Source organism: Ruditapes philippinarum, unplaced genomic scaffold (genome assembly GCF_026571515.1).
Source record: "Ruditapes philippinarum isolate M1 unplaced genomic scaffold, ASM2657151v2 ctg4968_1_1_1_1, whole genome shotgun sequence".
NCBI classification, from domain to species: Eukaryota; Metazoa; Mollusca; class Bivalvia; order Venerida; family Veneridae; genus Ruditapes; species Ruditapes philippinarum.
Window position 1 is genome coordinate 35,887 of NW_026853426.1, and position 26,840 is coordinate 62,726.

Sequence of the window (26,840 nt, forward strand, 5' to 3'; positions counted from 1 at the left end):
TATTTAATTTATTAAATTTTTTTAGAAAAAATTTAACCCCTTAATTTCTTTTGTCTACATGCTTCAGGGGTAAAATTACAGAAGATGACTTCGTAAAGGGCAGTCATGTCGAAATTCAAATTCCCTAAACCCATTTTTAAAAAACTTTGCACATATTAGGCGGCTGTAGTGTTTGGGGTTTTTCTCCCGGGCTATATGTTCGCAAACTTAAATTTTTAAATTTTGAAATTAAAGTCCAACCCAAAGCCGGACAAATACATTTTCAGCATTTAAAAGGGCCCAAAAAATTTTCCCGGGCCAAGTTTATTTTATATACATCTAGGGCCCCAATATTGCAGTTATTTTTAAATCATTTTTGAAAGTCATGCTTGCAGTTAAAAAATTGAGACTGATTAATTAAAGTTATAAAAACCGCTTTTTGTTTTTAACACCAGTCAAATATAATAAACCCCAGGGTTTTTTTTCACAGTTAGGGAAAACACTCCTTACAGTAGTCCAACAAAGGGAACTGAGCCCCGTCTATTTTTTTTAAATTTTAAAGCTTTAACATTTTAATTTTTAAAAATTTTAAATATATATTTTTCCCCCTTTTCCCGTCCTCAAGAATTTTTCCGCTTTTATCTTTTTCGCCCAGTACATTTATTTTTCCCATAAGCATCCACATTACCACAATCAGAGAGAATTTTTTTCTAGCTAAAGCATTAAAATAGACGACAATTTTTATTTTTGAAAATTTTTCTGTTTTTTAAATTATTTTTAAAAACGCAACTTTTAAAAATAAGCAAAAACCTGGGGAAATTTTTTTTGAATAACCATACAAAACTAAACCCCCTTTTAGGAAACAATACTTCGGGAAAAATTTTTTTCAAGACATATGGAAAAAAGGTTGGAATTCTGTTTTTCTGATAAAACCATCTTAACATAATGCTTTATGGTACTGAATTATTATTCAAAATAAAAAAACTGCTCCTAATTTTTGAATAAAGGTGAAAAAAGCTGTTCATTTCAGGCCTATATTCAAATTAAAAAGTAAAATGAAGAACATGGCAATGCTGGACAGGTACCTGACTTGGTCCTGTCAAAGTTTTGTACCCCTCCGTAGACTGATTTTTAAAAATTTTATTTGTAATTGCAAAAGTGCAATTTGTGGACTGAAACTGCAAGGAAACCAGCAATGTATAAATAATATAACTAAAATAAGCTGCAGGGCCATTCTCATAGAACATTTGAAATTTTATATTAAAATTAATTGTATTTTATCAGTAAATTCAGTCTTATATCATGAACATGTATATTGAAACTTTTTTCATTTATTTAGTTTTGCAAGATGGAACCAAGAGAGAATGATTACACCTGATACATAGAAAAGCTTTAAACATCTGAATTTTTTGTGCCAAAGAAGGGAAAAGACTGACAAGAGGTTAAGATGGAGCCAATGGGTGATATTTTGATAAATGGTGGGCATATACAATCATGCTGCAAACAGAGGGTTTCCCTAAATCCCTTGGAGCGGTTTGTCCCATGCTGACCGGGAAAACAACTTGAGCTTAAAACAAATGATGATTTGTTCAACGCCATTTCTAATAGCGGTTACAAGTGGAAAGCCTTGAATCAATAACGTGCCTGATAAATCTTGGTGCCAAAAAATTGGAGTCATTAACAATCACAATCAGAGCAGTGAGATTTGCTGCTTCAAAGCAGTTATAGTCGAATTGCTTGAATTATTTTATAGAAAAAATCATGAGCAATGCCAGTGTGGGAAGAATTTGTTACGTTTCTTGTCGTCAGAGGCAGAGGAAGAAGCTGAATCTGCTGGGAATATGTTGCGAACTTTGACCCTTAAATCTCAAGAAGGGGAGATAAAAATCCACATGGGAGCAGTTATTCAAAAATGGAGCTGTGCAACAATCGTGAAAGTTGCAAAGAGCACTTGAAAGATGATTCAAAAGTCCTCCTGCTTTTCCAATCCTTCTGAACATCATGAGAGAAACAGGAAGTTTGAAAGAGCAATCTTCAGTACGGAGGTATTACAGCATTTAGTTAGGCTACTTAAGTCTCAAAGTAGTCTAACTGTATTCAATTATCTGGGCTCAGATATTAAAAGAGCTTGCCAAGGTGAAGGAATATGCTGATAATATGTACACGAATAACGCTTTCCCAAGTCTATTGAAAGTAATGCAATCTAATTTGACAATGAAGTTATGGTTGAAGTTGTAGACGCATTAGGACAAATATTGCTGAAAAGCATCATCACAGCATCAGTCAGCCATTGGTCAGCTGCCCCTGGTTCCCTGCAGTCCCTCCATTGGCTTATACAAAGATCAAAAAGATAAAAAAATTTGTTATACTCTTTGAACAAAACAGTGGGAAAAATAGCATATAGAAATCAAAACAATCAGAATTCAAATTGTAGATCTTGTGCCGCAGTTTATGTTGTAATATTGTGTAAACTCGAAATCGTGATTACAGGTTAAGTTCTGTAGAAGCCATTCATAGGCTAGCAGAGATAATCCCAAAACTCAGAGGGTAATTTTATCAGAGAGAGCTCAAGACCATCTTATGCAGCTGCTTTGAAAGAACAAGAGCGGAGGCCCTGCAGCGAGAAAACTTGCCATGGCATTATGGGCATTAGCAGGGACAATCTGGAATGAGCAGAGAAAAATGAAAAAATGGAAGTTTCCTTACTCATTGAATTTGTTAATAGCCTTTCAGAAAACTTGCATGTTACATTGGTCAGAGGGATTAGGGGTTTTGGCACAGGTCCACTTAATTATTCAAACTGAAAGAGCCAATTTTCTAAACGGGAATTTCATCCTTAGTCCCGTTTTTAAGATCCTGACCCAAAAGAATTATATATAGTGCTAAGTTAATTCGGAATTTACGCATTTATGTGTTGGGTAGGATATGTTCCGCCATAAAAAGAATCAGTCAACGAAATCACAATCTCGTGGCAATCAAATTTCTTGATTGCACTAATGGTTTCATTCAAAAGGATTGAGATATTCAGTGGGAATCTCTTTCACTCTGGGTTGCGTTATCATTAGTAGGTTTCTCAAGGTCTTTTCATTATTTCATACAATCTAACAGCAGCCCCATTGCCTTCTTGTACTTTAGTCATTTCAAACATTTTGAAAATGTATATCAGGCTTGTATGTGGCTCCTTAATAATGATATTGTGTAACGTTTCAAGGCACACAAACCACTGTGGGTGAAAAGCTAGCTCACCACCAAGAGTGGTCTTTGTCCTTGTATGTGGTAAACGTTTCTTATGTTTATTCACCAACTTTAGTTTTTGCATATTATTATGCTGATTATCATTATTATTATGTTCTACATAATGTTACAAATGAATGATTCGCTGCATCATTCGCATCCCAAACATTTTCCAGTAGATCTATAAAGAATACAACAAATTTGAATTGGATGACAAATGAGTTATTTTCAGATGGATGATTTTAGTAATTTTTTTGCAGAATGAAAGAAAATTTTTAAAAAGGCATAATTGTCTCTTGTAATATTCTACTCTATATCTTAATGTTTACAAAAATGCTCTAGAATTTCAATATGTTTACATTAAACTTCAGTTTGTATGATTAATGCTCTTTGATCACACAGGGTGACACTAAAATAATCTCAAAACTCCAATTTATTACAGTTTAAGTATTATCATAAGCTACATAAAGGCAAAAATATTAGTGAATATTGAAATAAATTAAAAAAATACTGTCTTTACCAAATTTATTACATGAGTTCAGGTGAAAGGTGATGACAGGTAGCTTTTGAAGAGTTATTTTTACCTTTTTAAGGGATGATGGAGCAATTTTCATGTTTTGAGGGAATAATAGGTTTATTTTTTATGTTTTTTGGGAGCAATAGGTTTTTATTTTAATCTTTTGGGAGCAAATTTAAGGTCTGTTTTATATCATAGATTTATTTTTATATCATAAAGGAGCAATAGGTTTATTTTCATGCTTTAAGGTAACAATAGGTTAATTTTCACATTATAAGGGAGCAATATGTTTGTTTTCATTTTATAAAGGAGTAATATGTTTGTTTTCATGCTATAAGGGACCAATACAGTTTTGGTTTATTTTTATATCATAATGGAGCAATAGGTTTGGTTTAATGCTTTAAGGGAGCAATAGGTTTTTTTTCTTGTTAAAGGGAGCAGTAAGGCTTATTGTCATGTTTTTAAGGGCTTTTGAAATTTGGTTTAATTTTGAATATGTTAATATATAAAGTAATGGGGTTAATTTTGTGACTAAATGGGGGTAAATTAGCTATGGGATTGCTTTTTTTTTTTACAAGAATTTTGTGGGAAAGTAGGTTATTTTTTTGTTAAAAGGAAGGTAAAGAAATAAAAGCTTTGTTTTAAGTGCAATAAAATAGGTTATTATAAAAGTTATCAGAGTCATTGGTGCTTTTTTATACATAAAGTGTAATACACTGTAAGTTTGGAAAATACAATCATTTTCTTTCCTTAAACTAGGATATTAGAAAGCTTTAAATGATAATAAAAGAATCCAAACTATTTCTTTAAATATTTAATCTTTCAGGAACTGTCATCAGACTGTATTTTAAGTTTTAAAAATAAAACATCTTGACTTGATTTACACTGACAAATTTAACTTTCCCCTTCATTTAATCTAGCATATTTAGGCAGAATTATTAAATTAAAAAAGAATGATAAATATTTGCCTTGTCATTTACACAGGAATCTAAAAATTGACATTAATTATAAATGTTTTTTATTTGCAATCTTTTTGTTTCAAAATTCATAACAGCTTTTCTGTTTGAAATTCCTCGACTTCTTATTGAAACACTGGATTGCTCTTATAAAATCTGAAGAAAAAATAAAATATTGATTTTATAGATTTTACCATATTTTACTTAAGTTAACAATCAAGTGTGAAATTAGTTTGAATATCATAATGCATTCAGAAAGGACAAAAATGTTTCCATGTCTCAAATCTGCATTGGTATTTGAGGAGTTTAATTTATAATGTCAGTAGATAATGTATAGTAGAACTTGACAACTTTGATCGCAGTTACAATGAACATTTAATATCAATATATTCAGTTCATAATCTGCCTGCCCTATAAAAATGTTTTTAGACAGTGTCCATGAGTCACAAATTTTGGTACCATTCTCAACTAAAAATTGTATAAATATTTTCCCCAAATTTTTAAAAATATTATAAATATTATAATTATATATAAAATATATAAAGTGCCTGAAATTCCTGCCACATTTACAGAAAACAATGTTAAATTTGCAACTTCTACAGGCACTGGTACTCATGATCCCGAGAAAACACAAGTATAAGAAATTTGGCTTATAATGTCACAAACTGGCATCTGATATTTAGGGTTTTGACTGTCTCAAATTAGAAACTTTGCTCTTACTGTGAGGACCTTTCAAGTGTGAATTTATGAAATACCTGACCTTAACACTAACAACAAGTTTTCTTTACTTATTATAATGTAGTTTTTATTACAAGGTCACATTTGTAACACAGGTTTGACCTTAACCATTTAGTCACAGACTAGTATAGAGGTTACTTTTACTTAAGAAAGACCTGAAATTTGGGACAAAAATGCTCAAAAGTTTATATTCCACTAGTCAATATTGACATTTTAACGTAAAGTCAATCAATTTATTAAATCTCCCAATTCGATCAAATATCATTTCTGATATCTGAATTGAAATTTTAATCTGCGGTAAATCTTTTCTTTAAAAGGCACATTGAAAAGGAGATTAATAATATAATGTTGAATAAGTGATTTTAAATGAAAGTGCTTTCTTTTCCCATTCATAGAATTAATTACAGGCTTTTAATTTTGGCTATATTTTGTGATATGATTTATAATAGTCCAGGACTGCCATAAGATAATGGCATGTTTTAAATTTGAGGATCACATATAGCAGAGTTTTTTTTTAGGCTTCCTAAAATGCATCGGAGAAATATTATATTGGCCTTGTAGCTGACAATCAACTCGTAATGACATAATGGAGTGACAGCCTGTACTGGTTGCGTGGTTAAGATTTAACCTGTGAGTAGCCACAAGCAGTCTATACTTAGGAATAAGAGCCTAGAAAAAATATTTGAACACTTGTTCTTAGGGGTGTAACAATACAGCAAAAACCGTATTGCAATATATTGCCATTTTGCTGAAGCGTATTGCAATATATTGCAATACGTATTGTCATGTATATGTTTTGATGTAAAGATGGAGTAACATTTATATATTATTATTATATGTATATATTTTAGTAGAAACTTAATAAAAATGTAAGGAATAAATAGAAAGTAGTGTCACACAATTTGATAAACAAAACTAGTCGCGTGTGACCTTTCACATATGGGCCGCTTATGTAAATTATGCGGCCGCTTATTGACTTTTAAGTGTACTAGTTGTCGGATACTTTTATCTTACGTTGGCGCCAACAAAATTTGCCAATTAAAGATTTTATGTGAAATTTGTACAAAATTAGAAGGCAATTAATTGAAAATGATGATTTTTATAAAATACCGGTTTTCCAAAAATCGTACCGCGGTTCGAAATTTATTTTTTCATATTGCAATATATCGGTATACCGGTAAACCGTTACACCCTTACTTGTTCTAACTACACACACATTTGTTAGATTGAAATAAATCTATTTCGTTTAATGCAAAGTATCAAAATAACATCAATTTTATGGCCAAAAAAACTGACTTTTCCATATTAAATTTCATTTGTAAATAGTTCTATTTATTTAAGGCATTATGTCAATTTATTTACGGTATTTGTTCAAGTTATGCTATATGTTAATAAGGTGATATTATATTAGTAGTTTAAATAGGACGTTGACTATTTATCAATTGATTAAGACCAACTATTATTATACAGTTTTTGGCAAGCTGTTGTACTCTGTCAACATTATCTGTCACTATATTGTGTTTTTTTTTCATAATCCTAAGGTTTATCAGATTTATATATCTATATATAATTACATGTATATATATATTTCAAACATTGTGACTGGTTTACTTAAATAAAACTTTGTCATTGTCTCTTATAGCAGAATTTTTACAAACCTGATTTCATTCAAGCCACTTATAAAGTTAAATAGGATAAAATAACTAAGTTAAACACTTTCCCATGCTGATTTTGCCACTCTGTCAAAATGGTATTGCATGGCTGTGCATACATGTATACTTTGATGTGACGTCATTTACGTAATACTAGCTTAGTGAAAAGACGCGCTAAATGTAAGCTAATAATAATATATGCACGTCAATGAAATTATTCTTTTGCCCTTTAAACAGTCTTTATTTTGCATAAATGGAATATTATATTCATGTAGGTTTCACAATAATTATTAAAATGTTAATTTAATTATTTTTGTTATTGTTGATATAAGTACTATAAGGTAAATTGTCAAATTAAAACAATTAAGGTGGAAAATAAAATTTGCCGACGATAGAATACATAAACAATAGGGAAACAAACCTCTTGATACTTATAATCTACTGGCCTGCTTTGCGTTTCTGGATTTTCTATTTTTAAAAACAAACACCACTGGCATTATAAAAAAGCACTGCAGAACACTGTTTTGAAGAGTAGGCTTAACAGTCTGATATGCTTCACTTTTCCAAGATAAAATTCCTGAATACTTATTTTGAAACAACATAGAATTGTTTTTCCAACAGAAAATAGAAGTTGAAGGCCACTTTAAAAGATGTCAGCCTAATCTTCGTTGTTTTTTATTCAGTTACAAAAAGGTCTGTCAGCTTTCTTTAATGGATGTTAAACACACACACAGACATAAAAACAAATGACTTAATCAATATTTCGTCAATTTATTTCTTTTCCGGAACATTGACTGATAGAAAGTTATCAGAGTTGTTCAACTTGTCAAGCCTGTAGTTGATTACTCTAGTAAATTTATCATGTAATTGATTTCTTATAAGGTTAGTACAGAATAATTGCTTGATTAATAGCCACTGCATGCAAGATAAAAATAATGACAAAAATGTTGATCATAGATTTAGCTGTCAATTGAAACGAAATTGCTTCTGAAATGATCAATTTGATAAGAGTAAAAACACTTAGGTATAAATAATCAAGTGTAGGAGTTTGTGGCACTTGAACTTAAATGAACTTAAAATAAGATAAATGAACTTAACTTATGTTTAGAGAATCTCTCCAGGAATTGAAGTACTTTGATAAGTACAGTTTACTGTTGAAAACCTGCAAAACATTCAAATATTTTCTTTACTGTACAGACAAGTGACAGTCTTATCTTTTTGAAGTTATAAAATGGTTTTTATGCATGTTTTTGTATTTCTTTGAATTTTGAATAAATGTCCTTTTTCAAAGACCTGCTTTAAGCCTCAAAAATGCTTTTATTTTTATATTTTAAAAGGTTTTTTTTTATTTTTCGTGTCCTAGCTGTTATATTTTCCATAAAGGAACACATTGGCCATTATAGGCTAGTGATCTTTTGCATTTTATGAAAAAAGTACAGTACAGTGACTTATTTAAGTATTGTGTTGAAGTCAAAATACCACTTTGTTATAATATTTAAAACAACATTTATTAATAAAAAATGCTTGCCCTTTTTAAAGAAAGAGAAATTTATTCATTTTTCATTTCTGAGGCAATTTATCTGGGTGCTTTTAAATGAGAGAGATTTTAATTGTAAGAAAATACCCTGCATTTTCAGAACATATTAACCTAATATCAAGAATTGGGAATTTTTGTCAAAATTTGGAAAACTCACACCATATTACATACATCCAATACAAAATGTAAAACAAAGAAATGAAATAAAATTTTGGTTCATTCAGCTCCATTTATTATAACTTCACTTTAAAGCACATTTTAAAATTATGTAAAAATACAGTTTTCTGTTGCATAGTCACAAAATGATGATAATTTATTGGAGAATAAAAAAATTATTCTAGAAATTGGGAATAAAATTTTTTATTTTTATTTTGGATTTGGAACATGACCCAATATTCTGTCATATCAAAATTGGCCAATCCAACCCCCGTCTTAACACAGTCACAATCATACATCCCTCCCTTAAGGTTCCCCCTGAAATGCTTTGATTAATTCAAAGTCATAATCAGTATTTTCTGTCTGTGCAGCACACATGTGCAGCACAGCAGTAGCCTGATCTAGAATAATATTACACTGCAAGTATTGTACAAGTAATTTAAATTCACCAACCAGTTTTCAAAGTGTTGATAATTAATTTATTCAAAGACACCTGAGCTATCAAAAGACGGCTTCTTTTTCACATTAAATTTTGAAACTTTAATTAAAAACAGTCTAAAAAAATTAAATACAGTATCCATTATATAAATTTTACTTATATTTATAAATATTCTATATTTATAATTAATTCATGCAATCTGGCCCTGGGCATATAATAGCAGTTTTGATGGCATAAACAAACCAGTGTCTCAGTTTAACTCAAACTAAGGTTAACCAGTTTTACCTAAACAAAATGATATAAAATATTATTCTACCAACTGACTGGCAGACAGAAAAAACAAAATGACCTGTCAATGATCTTCTTCATATTATAAAATTATGCACTCAAAGTGCTCTATTACCAATCTCAAAATTACCTTTCAACTGAAACAGTAGAAAAAGATAGTGAAGAAAATATCAGATTTCAAACAAATTACGCTACTTATGAAAAGTAATTGACAAATTCTTTTGACAACTATGGTAAGACATTGCTATAATGTTATAATGGGTCAGGGATTGATTGTCTGTGATTTCACGGTTTTACCTACGCTGAATACGAAATGATTTGAATCACGCTTGCACTTATGATAATGGACTGTTCTCGTAACTGACAAGTACCTGAGTGACTTTAATTGCACATTAAAGGAGCATGCACAGAGTTATTACTTTTTTTTTTAAAACAAAAAGGCTTTAGAAACTTATGCCTTAAAACTGAAAAAAAAAAAAGGTTTTGGACAAAGTTTGCACAAATATCTTTTGTTTTTGGGCTAACTATCATCATAATTCTTATTATTAATTACCATATTTTTCAAACTAACGTTTTGTTGTTTTAACTGTGTCTGAGAAATGTAAGAACACCCTTGCCTTGCCATCATATATTGCAAGCGCATGATAACTGTGCATGTATGTCTAATATTTTTCGGAACATTGTATCAACTAATATAAAGTTTTTATTCATCATTTTATGTCTTGGTTTAAATTGAAAATATATATATATATATACTAGCCATTGGTAGGTTTAAGTCGTTGAAGGAACATTTTAGATGAAACTTTTCACAAATGTCACCATCTTGGTGACCTATAAGTAGGTCGCTTAATAATAAAATGGACTGACCTAATGTTTTGCCTGTCTGTACACTATATATAACAATGCTTTTGGTTTTTTGGTTGTGGCCAAAATAGCAGGGGGATAAATTTCATACATGTAGTGAAGCCAGGGCACGCAGGAGAGATTTTACCACCTGTCACACACTACAAGCCTTTACAATAGGTTTGATAATCAAAACTTCAAAGTCTGAATGGTCACTACTGATATTAAGGAACCAGGGTTGTGGGGGATGAATTGGGAAGGGGCCCCGGGACGGTAAAATTGACTGGTGTTAAATGCATGTATAAGGTACAGCATGGGGTGTTGTTGCTAAATTTAATTTTACTGTAACTTGCCTTAAAGTTACATGTGTATAATATATTAAGTGAAAGATTAACATAAACTTCAGACATGTCTCTTTAACTTAAAGTAATATGATATTTTGTTCTAATTTGTCTACCTTTCTATTGTGTAAAACAGTTCATTAAGGACTAAATGCTATTAAAAGCAGAAATTACAAAATTGATCTAAAATCAGTATTTTAAAGGAGATTGGATATCAAAGTCAATTATTGCACAAAATTGTATTGATACATAATATATTTATATATAAATTCTTTGGACATTTTTAAGTTACAGCCTTTTTATGATTTAAAAAGAATTAACAAACAATCAGGCAAATATTGATATTATTTATTATGGTTAATATATTTTATATTCACATTTATTTGCTATGAAACCAATGTTATCAGTACATGTATATGATAGAAAAATGTAAGATCTATTGCCAATTTTATTATGCTCCCCGAAAAATTTTGAATGAGCATATAGTTGGCGCCTTGTCCGTCTGTCCGTCCGTTGTCTTGTCCGTAGCATATAACTTGAAAACCCCTTGGAGATAATTTGTTGAAACTTCATACAGTGGTAGAGGGCATTGAGGGGGAGTGCAGTGTCAAAGAACCATAACTCTATTTTGCCCGGTTTTTATGCCCCCGCCATATAATGGCAGGGGCATATAGTGTTACCCTGTTCCGTCATTCCGTCATTCAGTCATTCCGTCATTCCGTCCTTCCGTCCTTCCGTCATCATCAGTTTCCGTTCATTATCTTAATAACCCTTGCACATATTGAACTCAAATTTGACATATGGATATGTCATGAGAAAATACAGGTCAAGTTCGAAATTGGTCATGGTTCGATGATTTTTAGCAGAGTTATGCCCCTTTTACATTGAAAATAATATGAAATTTTCAGTTTCCGTTCATTATCTCCCAAACGGTTCAAAACATTCAATTCAAAATTGACATATGGATATGTCATGAGAAAATACAGGTCAAGTTCGAAATTGGTCATGGTTCGATGATTTTTGGCAGAGTTATGCCCCTTTTACTTTGAAAATAATATGAAATTTTCAGTTTCTGTTTATTATCTCCCCAACAGTATTAAACATTCAACTCAAATTTGACATATTGATACGTCAAAGGAATGCGCAGGCCAAGTTTAAATTTGGTCATGGTTCGATGATTTTTGGCAGAGTTATGCCCCTTTTACTTTGAAAATAATATGAAATTTTCAGTTTCTGTTTATTATCTCCCCAACAGTATTAAACATTCAACTCAAATTTGACATATTGATACGTCAAAGGAATGCGCAGGTCAATTTCAAATTTGGTCATGGTTCGATGATTTTTGGCAGAGTTATGCCCCTTTCACTTTAAAAATTATATGAAATTTTCAGTTTCCGTTTATTATCTCCCCAACAATATTACACATTCAACTCAAATTTGACATATGGATATGTTTTTGGAATGCGCAGACCAAGTTCGAATCTGGTCATGGTTCAATGATTTTTGGCAGAGTAATGCCCCTTTCACTTTGAAAATGATACATGTATGAAATTTACAGTTTCTGTTCATTATCAACCCAACAGTGTTACATATTCAACTCAAAATTGACATATGGATATGTCAAAGGAATGCGCAGGTCAAGTTGGAATTTGGTCATGGTTCGATGATTTTTTGGCAGAGTTATGTCCTTTTCACTTTGAAAATAATATAGATACATCTTAGGAATAAGCAGTTTAAGTTTGAATTTGGTCGTGGTTCAATGATTTTAGACAAACTTATCTTTCCTGAATGTTGGAAAAATTTTGAACTTTCAGTTTCAGCACTCATACTTTTGTGGAAATGTATATAGCCATTATGTTGGCTACAAATATGCAATATGCTATTTTTAAAAGGTTAAGACTGAATAATTTCAGTGCCTTGAACATTGTATAAAAATGGTTAAGACTGAATAATTTCAGTGCCTTGAACATTGTATAAAAATGGTTTGTGTTAACATTAAAAAGTTTTAAGGGCTTTGAACTTAGAATGAAAAAAATAATTTGTGCAAACAAATTTGGAACTAAATATTATAACATTTGAAATTTTGGCTGCATGCGGGGGCATCCGTGGCATGATGACACATTTCTAGTTGAATTATCTCCCCTTATAGAAAAATCTTGTCCGGGGCATAACTCCAAAATTATAAGAGATATCAGCATGAAACTTTGTAGGTGAATAGATCTCAATGGGAAGATGTGCAGTGCAAAAGAACCATAACTCTGTTAAGCCTCATTTTTGAATTATCTCCCCTTTTAGAAAAATCTTGTCCAGGACATAGCTGTAAAACTATAAGAGATATCAACATGAAACTTTGTAGGTGAATAGATCTCAATGGGTAGATGTGCAGTGCATAAGAACATTAACTCTTTTTGTCCTAATTTTGGAGTTATTGCACTTTGTTAATTTTAACACTTTGAACTTTGTCCGGAACATAACTCTAAAACTATAAGAGATATCAAGATGAAACATTCTAGGTCGATAGATCTCATTGAGTAGAGGTGCAGTGCAAAAGAACCATAACTCTGTTAAACCTTATTTTTGAATTATCTCCCCTTTTAGAAAAATCATGTCCAGGACATAGCTGTAAAACTATAGGAGATAACAACATGAAACTTTGTAGGTATATATATATATCTTAATAGGTAGATGTGCAGTGCAAAAGAATCATAACTCTGCCTTGCCTAATTTTGGAGTTATTGCCCTTTGTTTATTTTTACTTTTTTGAAGTTGTCCGAGACGTAACTCGGAAATCATAAGAGATCTCATCAAGAAACTTCGTACGTTAATAGATCACATTGATTAGAAGTGCAGTGCAAAGAACAGTAACTGAGACTGCCTAATTTTGGAATTATTGCACTTTGAACTTTTTTGAGGGACATAACTCTGAAACTACAAGAGATTTACTTTCCTGTGTCCAAAACCTATTCGGGGAGCATCACCAGGCTCAAACCAGGCTCTTGTTTTACACTATAAATGAAAGCATGCCACCACCCTCCCTAAAAAATTTGAAAAATTCAATTCACAGAATTCATAAATGAGAAATCACTTGTAGAGACTTAAATTTAAAGTGACATTATGCCCATCCAAGATTATATAGTGAGTGTCAAAATGAGTTTTCATTTTGCCATAATTCCTTTTAATTTAATAATTAAGTTGGCAAAAACAATGAATAACTCACAGATCCAAACGAAATTTCTGTTAATATCCTTTAGGATTTACCTATAAACCTGAAGTTTATAAAAAGACTTGGGCAGTCTTTTTATATTTTAGACAGATTTATAATTTTATCCTAAACATGTCCAATATCAACTGATGGTCAAACACCATTTTGACAGTCTTTTTTTTTCAAATATAAAGTCAATTCAGCTCAACTTGACCATAAAAATATTAGTATAATGTCACTGATTTGCAATTTTATTTTGAACTGTCAGATTGAGTAAATAGTTATACAGACAGACACAGATAAGCTAAAGTAGATACTTATAAGTAAATACAGCAAATTAAAAGGAAACAACAAAAAAATCAAAATATTAAAACTCAAGGACAATGTTATGTTGATACTTTAAGAATTAGTGTGCCTTGCATGCTATGATCATGGTATAGTCCTCTGATAATCAATTGTCCTTGTATCTTGACACTCATTGCCTTGACCGCCTCCTTGGTCGAGGGGTTAGAGTCGATGACTTCTAATCCAGTTACCTCTCTGGGGTGGGTTTGATCCCCGGGAGATGCTTTGGTAGTTTAGCGCGTAGGAAGGTAGTCTAGTACTGGTGTAACTCTCCAGGAACGATGGTTAGGAAACTACCCGCCTATATGACTGAAATACTGTTGGGAAAAGGCGTAAAATAAAACAAACAAAACAAACTCATTGCCTTGTTCTTCCATGATCATGGCCTGTTGTTTGATGATCATGGCCTTGTTCTTCCATGATCATGGCCTGTTCTTTAAATGATCATGGTCTTGTATTTTTACAATTATGACCTAGTTCTTTGATTATCATGGTCTTATTATTGATGATGACATGGCCTTGTTCTTTGTTGATCATGGTCTTATTCTGAATGATTATGGTCTTATCTTTTGATGATCTTGGCCTTGCTCTTTGATGATCATGGCCTTGTTCTTATTCCTTGATGGTAATGGTCTTATTCTGGATGATCATGGTCTTGTTCTTTGATGATCATGGCCTTATTCTTTGGTGATCATGGCCTTGTTCTTTGATGTTCATGGTCTGTTCTTGAAATGATCATGGCCTTTTTTTTTGATGATCATTGCATTGAGTTATTTGACAATCATTGCCGTGTTTTTATATGATCATGGCATTGTCCTTCAATGATTATGGTTATAACATTGGCTTGTCATTTTTCAATACTTTCTCAAAGAAAAGATTTAAGACTGAGAGAGCTAATTCAGATATTTTTTTGTTTGTTTTCCTATCATTAACAACTTTCTTGTCACTGATTGGATTAAATCGCCTTAAGTCTTGTATAAACAACAAGATCCCCTACAAAGTTGCAAAATCCAGTCCCTAGTTTGCAGAAAGATAGTAAAAGACAAGCTACGTTAACATTTAGTATGTTTTGCAATCATGCCTGATTATTTGGATTACTTTAGTATTCATTAAAGCAAACATTGGTTTAGACAAATTTCTTTTTTTATCAAAACATTTGGTTAATTTACACAACCTATAAAACTGAAGGGTTTAAGTATAATGCTTTAAATGTAGTTTATTTGACAAATTTGAAATTATTTTAGTTTTTTTTTCTTTTCGGAGATAAAAACGTGAAAGTGGAATATACGTAAATCATTTGCAAAATTTATTGGTGTCATCAATTTTGTAGTTCCTGTTTGATAATTTTTAATTTTTTATGCAAGGATTACCTGTTAAATAGAAAAAATGGAAACTTAAAAGAGAATGTCAAATATGCCAAAATTGAAAATGTTGATCCCGCAATTTGATTGAGCCTGTTTATTGGTGGCAGTTCTAAATGCAATCTACCTGCCACACCCCCGTGCACCAGCTTAAGCAGAAATCTGATCATTAAAATATGAACATGTATATAAATCTCTACTGTTTTGTAACAAAATGAATATTTATCATGATCATCCTGAGTCAGCTAAATCATGGGTTACCTACCCCCACCCTCCACCCTCAAGCAAACTGATGGCCCCCCCCCCCCCCCCCTCAAGAAAACTGATGCCCTCCGAAGTTTGTTCAATTCTTTTGCCATCCTGTGAATTTGAGACTTATTTATTTGTAAAAAAAATGTGTTTAAAGTAGAAAAATGTAGCTGCTGGCAGCAACTACATGATTTACCCATATGACCAGTGCAAACCTATTGAAGATCAGGTTGAAAAATGTAATGTGTGCCACCTTATCATAGCCTGCACTTTTTGCTATACAGTCACTACATATTTTGAAATTTTCCCTAAAATAATGAATGGTTTTAATCAGATTGAAAGATGGGCAAGTCCATTTAAGATATTTAAGCTTTGTTAGTGTTAAAACGTGATTGTTCAGTATTACATATCTGTATACTTATATAACATCCCTCTTCAACCACGAAAATTGACCTAGCTTCATATAATAATACAAATATGCTTTGTGAAATCGTTTTTTCTGGAAACTGACCAAGATTCATAATAGAAATATGATTTTCTTTCGTTATTTCAGGAAACCAAGAGATATTAGAAGAGATCAATGGAACGATAGATTTCAGTTACGTACGGATACTCAAAATGATGTATGCTCAGCACGACGTTGTACGACTCCTAGCTGGCTCGGCACTTGCAGCATTTGCGTATAACAACATAAGCCAACAAAAAGAGATAGCAGAACAGGGTGGTGTGAGATTCAACTGTTTTATACCATTTCTTCAATCATCAGATGAATTTTACAGATGTAATGCAGCATTTCAGGTAATTTATTAGAAATAATTTTTACTTTACTACTTTTCAGAAATTATGAATATTGTTCTGTTGCAAAGATATCTGTTTAATTAATTTTATCATAATTGTGACATTTTGATTGAATTGGATACTAGAAAACCCTGTAGCTGACTTGACATTTACATGTATACATATGCATGCATTTTTATATACACTGTTACGTCATTTAGACCTTGCCCAGCTTCTTTTTAACTGTCTAATATCAATATTAGGGATTTTTTAAGATAAACATTTTAAGATAAGTCAACCAACAGTATGGAGGCTGGTCAGATTGCATTGAGGTGCAGGCTGGCCCAGTTTTATATTGCTAGCAAAGGCTAAACCTTTTGGTTTCAGCAAATCAAGGGCTAAACCATTTTGTAAGTCCTAGTTACTTAGTATTATGTAATGATACATACGTAAAAAAGGCAATACATGTAATCAACTTATACCCTGCTAAATATCTATAATAAATTGGTCTTGTATTGAGACCTTAAGGTGTTTCAATATGTAAATATTAAATTGAGCAGGGAAATAAAGAGCAAGCAGTTAAAAACTTGGCAAGACTGCAGGGCACATATTTCAATATCTTCATGAAGGTATTTTTTTTTTATAAATGAATCTCTTATTTAACATTTTAAACAACTATACTGTGTTACTTTATCACCACAAAGTACAGATGTAACACTTTGCAGCAGATTTACATACATATTTCAGGTTGTAGTGCTATCAAAGATTATACCAGATGAGGAGCAGGCATTGTCATCGGCAACAGGTATCAAACTTCTTGTTGACCTCCTTCAGGACTCGCAGTCAGACCAAATACTTGCCCTGGCATCGGACTGCATAGCAAGACTGGCTCATACCCGTGCTGGTTGGTACCTTTGCTGTAGTCTTTTTCTTATAGTAGTAGTATAGTCTTTTTTTGACAAGCTGTATACTGGATTTAAATTTTGGACTTGTCCATTATTTATAGGTCAATTATTTATGCTGCATGTCTCCAGATGAGCAAAAATGTTTTTAAGAATCAAAATTTAGAAAAGAGTACTGAGAATTTAAGAAAAGTAAAAAGATTCAAAATAAAAGTATTAATTTCCATGTAATAAGCAGTTAATGGCTGATTTTGCCATTTTTTTTTCCATATTTCTTATGCTTTTCTATTTGCAGTAAGGGCTATTTTTGCATAGTTTGACTTCATTCACATTGGTTGTAAGTGCTGTTTGCAATGATAGAATGCTTTTTTCTTTGTTTACTTCACAATATTTTATGTTTTTATACATTTTCAAAATGTTTTTGGAAATTTTTAAGCATGAATCTGGGGACATTGCTCTTTAATAGTGAATTTTAATGATAAAGTTAATGATACCTGAGTTTGCCACCATTTCAGCGTCTCATATCAGCTGCCATACTTTTTCTGAACCTAATTAAGTGCCCCTGTGTATAATTGTCACTTTTGGTTACCAGTAATTTTTTTTTTACCACCACACTTATTCACTTAAATTAATGCATAAGGTAAAATATGAAATTAAAAATATTCTCTTGTACGTTCTTCATACACCACCTTTAACACTAAATTTTAATAATTATTAAATGCCCCTCTTGAATTATCAAGCAGAGAGAAATTATTAGTTCAAAGCATATTGTAAGGTAGACAACTCTTGTAAAGATCCTCTGCATATAATTTATATTTAAAATATTTTTAACCCATAGACTGCTAATGTCAACAGATAGAACCTGATTGCAACCAGTGTAGACCAAGTACAGCTGTGCCGTCTGATAATGGTCTGCACTGAAAATTCAGTATGTAAATATTTTGAAATTCTCAAAAAAAATTATGGATAGTCATGCCCAGGTAGAAAGATGGACAAATCCATTTTACATATTTAGTGTGATAAGGGTTAAAAAATTAAAAAGATATTTGAACCGGAAAATGGTACTAATTAACTGATATTTTAAACTTTCTTCAGGTGTACCTGCAGCAATTATAGCCATTAATGCGATTGAGTTCCTCACAAAACTTCTGTTGCACCAGGCGGAGCAAGTGAGGGGTTGTGCAGCTATCGCCCTCGGTTACCTTTCATATACACATACCGCAGAGAGACAACTTCTTAACAAGTGAGTTGAAATTTTTGTTTTCATATGAGTTGAAGTTGATTGTTTCTAAATTTTGATTACTAAAACATGGAGCTTTACTGATGGTTTATGATTGGTATACAGTATTTGTTGGTTTGTCTGTTTTTCTTCTTGCATGTCATATGAGACAGTATTATTTACTGTAAACATTGGTGCTAAAAATCCTGTCTTACACGCCCCCTTCTTTTGGGAATAATCTTGCATGTCAGACAGGATTATCTACCATTTACACCAGTGCTAGAAAATCCTGTCTTACACCCCCCATGTTAGAAGTTGTGTGCTTTAAATGACGTCATTGACGCACAACTTTTAAGAATGAATTGCGTTCTTAGGCTGACAACATTTTACTGTTATGAATGAAGTTGTAAGTTCATACACTACTACATGTATATGAAAAAAGTGCGTAATGAGAATAATAGTTTTCGTAATTTCTGTTCTGAAAATAATTGATATGTTATATACAAGAAAAAGAATTAAACACTTGCTTTCGGTACAGACGTGAGTATCTAGCTCTCAGGTAACTGTTTAGAAGAAACTCGGCAGAGCCTCGTTACCCCCGTAAACAGTAACCCTCGAGCTAGATATTCCGGTCTGTACTGGCAGCCAGTGTAAGATTCTTATATGATTAATATGTAATATGCAAGAAAAAGAATAAAACATCGGCTGTTATCACAGACATTAATATCTAATTCTTGGGTAACTGTTCAGCAGAAACTCAACAGAGCCTTGATACCAATGTAAACAGTAACCCTTCAGCTAGATACTCTGCTCCATACCACCCCCATGTAGCTGAAGGGATGCCTTAGGGTATTCAGGCATCACAATTTATCTCCGAGTGATAGTAAGGGGCAACTGATAGGTTCTAATAACTGGAGTGTATGCATCTCTTAGCTCACCAGCATTTCTGGTGTGGTGGTTTTGACCCCTGGTGTTGCTTTAAGTTCGTAACACCCTAGGTTAGCCAAAATCATCTTCCCTGTTTTGGCACCATATGATCTTAATTGTGTTGTGTTGGGTGCACTCTAAGACCAAACATAGCAAAGAAACAGACTTCACAACAGCAAGGGTATTATATTCTTATAATTATTATACTGGTTTCAACTAAATTTGTTGATATCTCAAATTTAAAATTTGGCATCTATCACTGTGTAGGGTCTGGCCAGACTTTAAGAATATGTAGGCTGCCTTGCCAGTCTTTGCAGTCGATATAGATCTGTTATTTTAGCATCTAACACACCAGGGGTTTAACACAGTGGTTTAATGTTTTTAGTCATTATGATGTAAAAAAGTAATCTTCTGTCATACATTTGTGTTTGTATTTTTATCCTACTGAATTTTGCTAATATCTGTAGCATATTGGGGTAAGTTTCAATGTGTTGTTTTTACAGATTTTTTCTTCTTCATATTTTCAGTTTTTTCTCCACCGCATGTTTTTTTTTTTCTTCTCAATTTTGCTCAGATTTTTTGCCTTTTAAATGAAAATTTGGTTTGACATGCCTGTTTCTCACAAGTCCCAGCATTCCTTGATCACAATGTCCCTTTATTAATAATATTAATTTCTTTTTTTTCAAATTTTCAAGAAATAAAGAAAAAGCAAATTTTAAAGAAATAATAAAGCACACTAAGTCTTGACAGTGATTTTAATTAAAATATGAATTAACCAAACTGATTATCATAGAAAAAAGTCAAGGCACTTTGACTTCAAAATTTATAATTGAAGATTATCTCGGTTATACATCAAGAGTTGATGTTTTGAAATATAGAATTATTTTAGTTCTGTGATTTTTTAAAAACTATTTTTAGGGTAGTGAATACTTTTAATTAGAATGGTAATGTGATGAAATAATATCAGATAATTATGTAGATGGTACAAAAGTTTAAACATTTAGCTGTATAATAAGATGATAAACTAGAAATGAAATAAAATATGGTAGCCATTATTTTCTTGTGAAAACACCTTTTTATTTTTTTGCCATATTATAGAATGTTGCATATCATACTGTTATAATTAAAAAATAGCCTTTGATATCATGTTACTTGGTATACACAAGATGAATGGGCTTACTTGAAATTTTGAAACACAAATTGTAAAATGAAATTTTTAATTTTCAGGTGTAGAAACGATCAGATGCTTATGAAGATATTATTACATTACACAAAGAAGAGTAAAGTGTCGCCAGCGTTCCTAGAGGGGTGGAGGCATTATAAGAAAATTGGACTACCCCCTATCTCGTGAGAGTTTTATTTTATTTAATTTTGTGACATTTATATATTAAATCTAATGTATTTAGAGAGTGAATATATTTGTAATTTGTATGTAAATGTTATAGGGGAAGATAATCAATAAAAATCAAAGGGAGATTATAAGTAGTAGGAAATAATCATATTATGTTAAAGGGAGATAATTTTTAAATGTGTAAAGAGGAAATACATTTTAATCAGTTAAAAGAGTAAATAATGTAATCAGTAAATTGAAAGGGAGATAATCTATGAATGTAGAAGAAATAGGAAAAAATATTAAAGCATCGTGAAAACTATGCAGGCAGTAAAAGTTTAAAGGGAGATAATTATCAAAACTAAAAGCGTTAGTATTATTTTAATGCATTGAGGAAACCATGTTATCACTCAAAGTAAAAGGGAGATAATTAGTAAATATTACAGAGAAAAATAGCGTAAACCATAAAGAGGAGATAATTTGTGAAATGTTAAGGGGAGATAATCAGGTAAGGTCAAAGGGAGATATTTAGAAATACTAACTGTTGTCAAAAGTAATTCACTTCCAGTAGACAAGATTTAAACAGTTTTCATGTACAGAACATGTAAATATTTATTTACAATAGGTATAAATTGTTTCAAAAACATTCACCTATATTTATAACAGGGAAGGAAGAACGAACCTTGTTGCTGACAGAATGTCCGAGCCTCCACCTACACCAGATAGCAGCATCGGTCTGATGGACTCGTCCAAGAGTGCCAGCAATATCAGAGCGTCCTCATCAAATTTAGAGGATCCTCCACTTACAGACAGAACCTCAAGGTAACATTAATTGCTGTCAATGATTTTTCTGTTCTAAGTATTATGTAAGAAGGTTACAAGGAGGGCATTATATAAATATTGTAGTTAAGTCTTTAATGCAATTAAGTGACTTACTTTAAAGCTGAATAACTAGAAATGATTACACAAATCTTCAACAAGAACAAGAAAAAGAAATAGAAGAAAGCCTACACAACTAGTGTGTGTATGTTTGGTTTATTTACCCTCGCCACCGGAATGAACCATATGGGTGGGCATACAAAAGTCATGAAGGGTGTGGATTGTTTATGTACTTGTGACACTGCGGCCTATTACTAACTGAACAAAGCAGCTTTTGTGTATTTTGACTTACTTTGCTTATAGTAATGAGCATTAAGCAACTATTAATAACAGTTTTATTTTTGTTGGGTTTTAAGTCCAAACCAACACAGTATAGGCCATAATATTATGTTCTTTTTCAAGCTTCACTGGTGGAGGAAGACCTTGGGTGCCCTTCCGTGCAGGATGGAATGGGATCTTGAGTAGAACCACCATTGTTTCATAAGCTAGCTGGATAGCTTCCTTACATGAAAGAATCCTAATTCCTTGAAGGGATTCGAACTCAAAGTGGTGAGGTGCAAATGGTTTGAAGTCAAAGACCGTAAGCACTTGGCCACGACTTCCCTATTTACAGTTTTCTCTTGGATATTTCAGCATACAGTTGGTATGTTCTATATGGCTAACAGTACTAGGCATTACACATGTCAATGTTCTATTTTTAGAATGTCGCACAGATCAAGCACCAGTAAGATCTCAATAGTTGATGGTGAGATACAAAGGTCAAGTCAGGCGTCGCGGCACTCAATCGTTCAAAGTGAAATGCAAGTGCCGGCAATTGATATAACTATGCAACAGGAAGGTACCGCTACTGCTGAGGCATAACACCACTAAATAAACAAAGGCAAAATGCCACTAAATATACACATAACTTTGAAAGAATTCATAGCTGTTTGGATGTGGTTAGGAATGACATCAAACAATTTTGTGGCTCATTTCAAAATTACTTTTTAAATGAGATTCTGGACTATATTTTATTCATTTTAGAATACAATCAGTGCACAGTATACCATTATCATCTTTCAAAATTTCAAAGATTGATACTTCATTATAGTTTATTTCCAATAATGCACTGAAAATTATTATTTCATACTAGTATGTGAAGATATGCAATAGGAAAAATGATATTGCAATACAAATCACCAATAATTGATCTTTTGAAGATATTTTTAAGGTTTTATAGGGTAGATATGATAGACATTTATACTGTCAAGAGAGCTTGTAAAGTTTTTTTATTGTTGAAAGTACACTGAAGGTTATGAGATTTTATAAAGGTATACAGATTCTCATTTGATATTTACGTTACAGGGATATTTTGATAAGAATTAGATTCCGTTCTGGACTTTATAAACATTTACATCATGCCATTTACTCAGTTGGCATACTCTTTTCAACAGTCCATTATTAATTGTTGGCTACTATTAATAATAAGTTAACTGTCTGTGAAGAAGAGGGTTGTAACTTGCTCTGACTCGGGCCCATTTTAAGTGTGGTGGCATTTGAGGTCTTGCTACATCATTTAAACTACATGTAGGCAGTAAATGCAATAATTACAATGCATACTGTATAAGTGGTTGAGTTAGTGACACAGAGATATTGGCATATACATGTATTTTGAATTGACAAAAATCTCTGAAATTTCCTCTAGTATAAATATCAACCTATCTTAAACATTGAATTCTACCCTTGCAGGATTCGCCAATATTTCCTCTCATAAAATGTCTGGAATTTTAAATTTGCTAACTTTTTGACACATGGAAATATCAACTTATACAATATAATTATAGCCTAGATAATTTCATGTAGATTTATATTAACTGAAAATTATGTGACCGACTTTGATAACTGCAAAACGAATTATAATTTTTTAGCTCGACTATTCGATAAGAATAAGTAGAGCTATTGCAGTCACCCGAGCGTCGGCGTCCTCGTCAGCGTCCGTGTAACCACTTCTGTTTAAGTTTTTGTAATAGTTCAAATATTTTCAAAGTCCATTGACATATGGCTTTGAAACTTTGCACACTTGTTCACCATCATGACCCCAACCTGTAGACAGGAGGAGGTAATTCTATCAAGCATTTTGACAGAATTATGCCCCTTTTTCGACTTAGAATTTACGTTAAAGTTTTTGTAATAGTTAAAATATTTTCAAATTCCATTGACATATGGCTTTGAAACTTTGCACACTTGTTCACCATCATGACCCCAACCTGTAGACAGGAGGAGGTAACTCTTTCAAGCATTTTGACAGAATTATGCCCCTTTTTCGACTTAGAATTTACGTTAAAGTTTTTGTAATAGTTCAAACATTTTCAGAGTCCATTGACATATGGCTTTGAAACTTTGCACGCTTGTTCACCATCATGACCACAACCTGTAAACAGGAGGAGGTAACTGTATCAAGCATTTTTTTTACTATCAAGCACTAAGAATAGTCGAGCGTTGCTGTCCTACCGACAGCTCTTGTTTAAATACATCTGGACATCATGAATATAAATGCATTGACAAATCATAATAAAAAGGGTTATTAGAAGAGAACCTAGGTTTAGGTCAGTTGAGTTATGTTTTCAACAGACCTCAAAGCACAGTTCACATTATCCATGCCTCTCGTGATACTATAGCCTATGGAAATCCACTCATGACAAAATCAAATATGAGATCATGATATTAATACATGATATTTTCTTTATCATTGTCTTTTGTATGATCATTCAGAATGCAAAGTTGATGTTCCATACTTTTCAGTAGGGGTCTTTATTTTAAATTTTTGCTGTACTTAGTTTTTTTTGTGAACTCGACATGTTGTACATTATATTATATTCATTCTTTACATTGAAAAAAGTGCCTAGTATGAAACAAAAGTGTACTGCTGAAGCTATTCTCCATGTTGTATCGTGTACAATTTGCTATTTTATATGTTTTTATATCAGTATTTTGTTTTATTTTTACATTTTTGCTTCATTGTTAAAGCTGAACTGCTGATGTTGATGTTTTATTTTTACATAATGTACAATATATATATCATATTGCCCCTGATTTTATACAATAATTATACATATTGTATCTTTTAGGGCATGTTTATGTTAGTTATATGTTTAAAAGTTTGAGTTACTTGTTATTTTATCTCTGCTTGTTCGAGATATTGTTTGTGGATCTAAGAATAAAGGGACACAACTCCAGATGAATTATATTTCAACATATGAAGCAAATCTTGAAATACAGTAAAAATTATGTTTTATGAAAAAAAAATTATCATTTGAAAAATTGATGATATAATTATAACAGGGTGTTGTAAGTGGATTTAGGAATAAAGGGGCATAACTCAAGATGAATCCTATTTCAACAAGACATAGTATACAAATTTTGTTTTTATGGAAAAAAATAGATAAATTTAATTTGACTTTATAATGATTTCAGGATGTCAGAAAATAAAGGTTTATATTTATTTTATAAGTCACAAGTGCTATATGCTCTTGTGTAATAATTTTTTTTCAAAAGGAACAGTGTCAATTCTTAAAATTATTTCATGTATTTAAACTCTCAATATTAATTTTACCTATATACATTGTATTTTTGAATTGTTATAGCATTTTCTGTGATATACAATTTGTTTTGTTTTTTTAGATTCATTATATCATTTTTTCCAAACACTTTTCATAAATGTTTATTATATACATTTACTACACATTTTAATATCATACATAATTATGCATCATTTAAAAAATGTTTTTCGGATCAGCATAATTCTGCCATTTTGTCCTTCTTACTGTTTCTCATATAGCCCTTCAATTAATAGACAAGTTATTCTTACAATCATGTACTCGGGTAAGTAATTAGTGAGATTTTACCAATTGGATGGAATTTAAGGTTGAAAAAATGGGTCAAGGTCACAAGAATCAAACATGCTCTAAGACTATAATTGAAAGTTTGTAAAACTCATGTTTGCCTTTAAATTCTAAAGAGGAAAATATTTATTCAAATAGAAAATGTTATTTATCTATTTCTTTGCAAGTTTTCCTGTGAGAAAAAAAAAATCAGAAAAATGGCAGTGGATCAGGTGTGTGCCTTTCACCCCAGGTGTCATAGGTTTGATCCCTGCACAGGTCCTTACTTGAGAGAGGAACAAAATTAATAAAGATTCAACAATTCTTCATCATGAAGCTAAAAATAATACATGTCCTTTATAAGCACTACATGTACAATTATTACCTCTTTTTTGTGTGTAATGTACTTTTGTTGCTTTTTTCGTAATTGGCAATGTTGTTTTTAATGCTAGAGTATATGAATTTCAAGAAGATACTTAAACTGCCAATAATTATGTTACATTTCAGAAAGTAAACACAAAAAATAAAATTCAACTATTGGTGTGTGACTTAGGACTCCAATTTTTTGCCACTTCATTTTCTCTTTCTTTGTGTCAAATTTATAATGTTTTCCAACAGCTAAAGGAATAAAAAAAGTTCTAAAAGCAATCTGAATTTAAGTAATGAAATAAGATAAGTGTTTACCTTTGTTTTTTATTATTGAGTAAATCAATATGAAAATATGTTATTTTGAAATTTCATTGTCAATGAAGAAAATACAAAATGTAATTAGGTATTGAAGAAAATAATTAGGTATTGACTAATAACTACCGTACAATAGTAGTTAGTTTGGACTATTCCATTTGAATAACTGATATTTGTACAGGGGTAAATGAATGTAATGTTACATCTCATGTGTTCATTTTGAATATATGTTTCTGAATAAACACAGTAATGTCAATTTATATGTAACATAAATCAATAAATTTTACATCAGGCCCTGTGTTCACTAAGATTTCAGGATCAGATTCGGATTTGTAATCTCAAATATTCTCCATTGTTTATCCTCATATATACGGAATATTATGTTGTAGTAGCTTTCTGAGGCTTTGTATTTTTTCTACGAGCAG

The 26,840-nt window shown here is 31.6% G+C and overlaps 2 protein-coding genes across 2 annotated transcripts; both read left to right on the forward strand.

Annotated features, from left to right (window-relative positions):
* Positions 1-14,827: 14,827 nt before the first annotated feature.
* On the forward strand, positions 14,828-18,763 carry LOC132736849 (ankyrin and armadillo repeat-containing protein-like). The gene is made up of 4 exons (XM_060724069.1): positions 14,828-14,852; positions 16,391-16,635; positions 17,362-17,518; positions 18,612-18,763. Exons 1-4 carry the CDS (start codon positions 14,828-14,830, stop codon positions 18,761-18,763), a joined length of 579 nt encoding a protein of 192 aa, XP_060580052.1.
* A 2,129-nt stretch (positions 18,764-20,892) lies between these two features.
* Positions 20,893-22,745, forward strand: LOC132736846 (uncharacterized). Its single transcript, XM_060724068.1, has 3 exons — positions 20,893-21,009; positions 21,659-21,814; positions 22,573-22,745. Exons 1-3 carry the CDS (start codon positions 20,906-20,908, stop codon positions 22,730-22,732), a joined length of 420 nt encoding a protein of 139 aa, XP_060580051.1. The 5' UTR covers positions 20,893-20,905; the 3' UTR covers positions 22,733-22,745.
* The last annotated feature ends 4,095 nt before the right edge of the window (positions 22,746-26,840 follow it).

What these genes read in the sequence shown, in the direction of transcription:
- LOC132736846 (XM_060724068.1), top strand. Translation starts at nt 20,906, where the DNA reads ATGCTTATGAAGATATTATTACATTACACAAAGAAGAGTAAAGTGTCG. An exon ending in ATTGGACTACCCCCTATCTC is followed by an intron (nt 21,010 to 21,658) that starts GTGAGAGTTTTA and finishes TATTTATAACAG; the next exon opens with GGAAGGAAGAACGAACCTTG. An exon ending in CTTACAGACAGAACCTCAAG is followed by an intron (nt 21,815 to 22,572) that starts GTAACATTAATT and finishes TTCTATTTTTAG; the next exon opens with AATGTCGCACAGATCAAGCA.
- LOC132736849 (XM_060724069.1), top strand. Translation starts at nt 14,828, where the DNA reads ATGGCCTTGTTCTTATTCCTTGATG. An exon ending in GATGTAATGCAGCATTTCAG is followed by an intron (nt 16,636 to 17,361) that starts GTAATTTATTAG and finishes TACATATTTCAG; the next exon opens with GTTGTAGTGCTATCAAAGAT. An exon ending in ACTGGCTCATACCCGTGCTG is followed by an intron (nt 17,519 to 18,611) that starts GTTGGTACCTTT and finishes AACTTTCTTCAG; the next exon opens with GTGTACCTGCAGCAATTATA.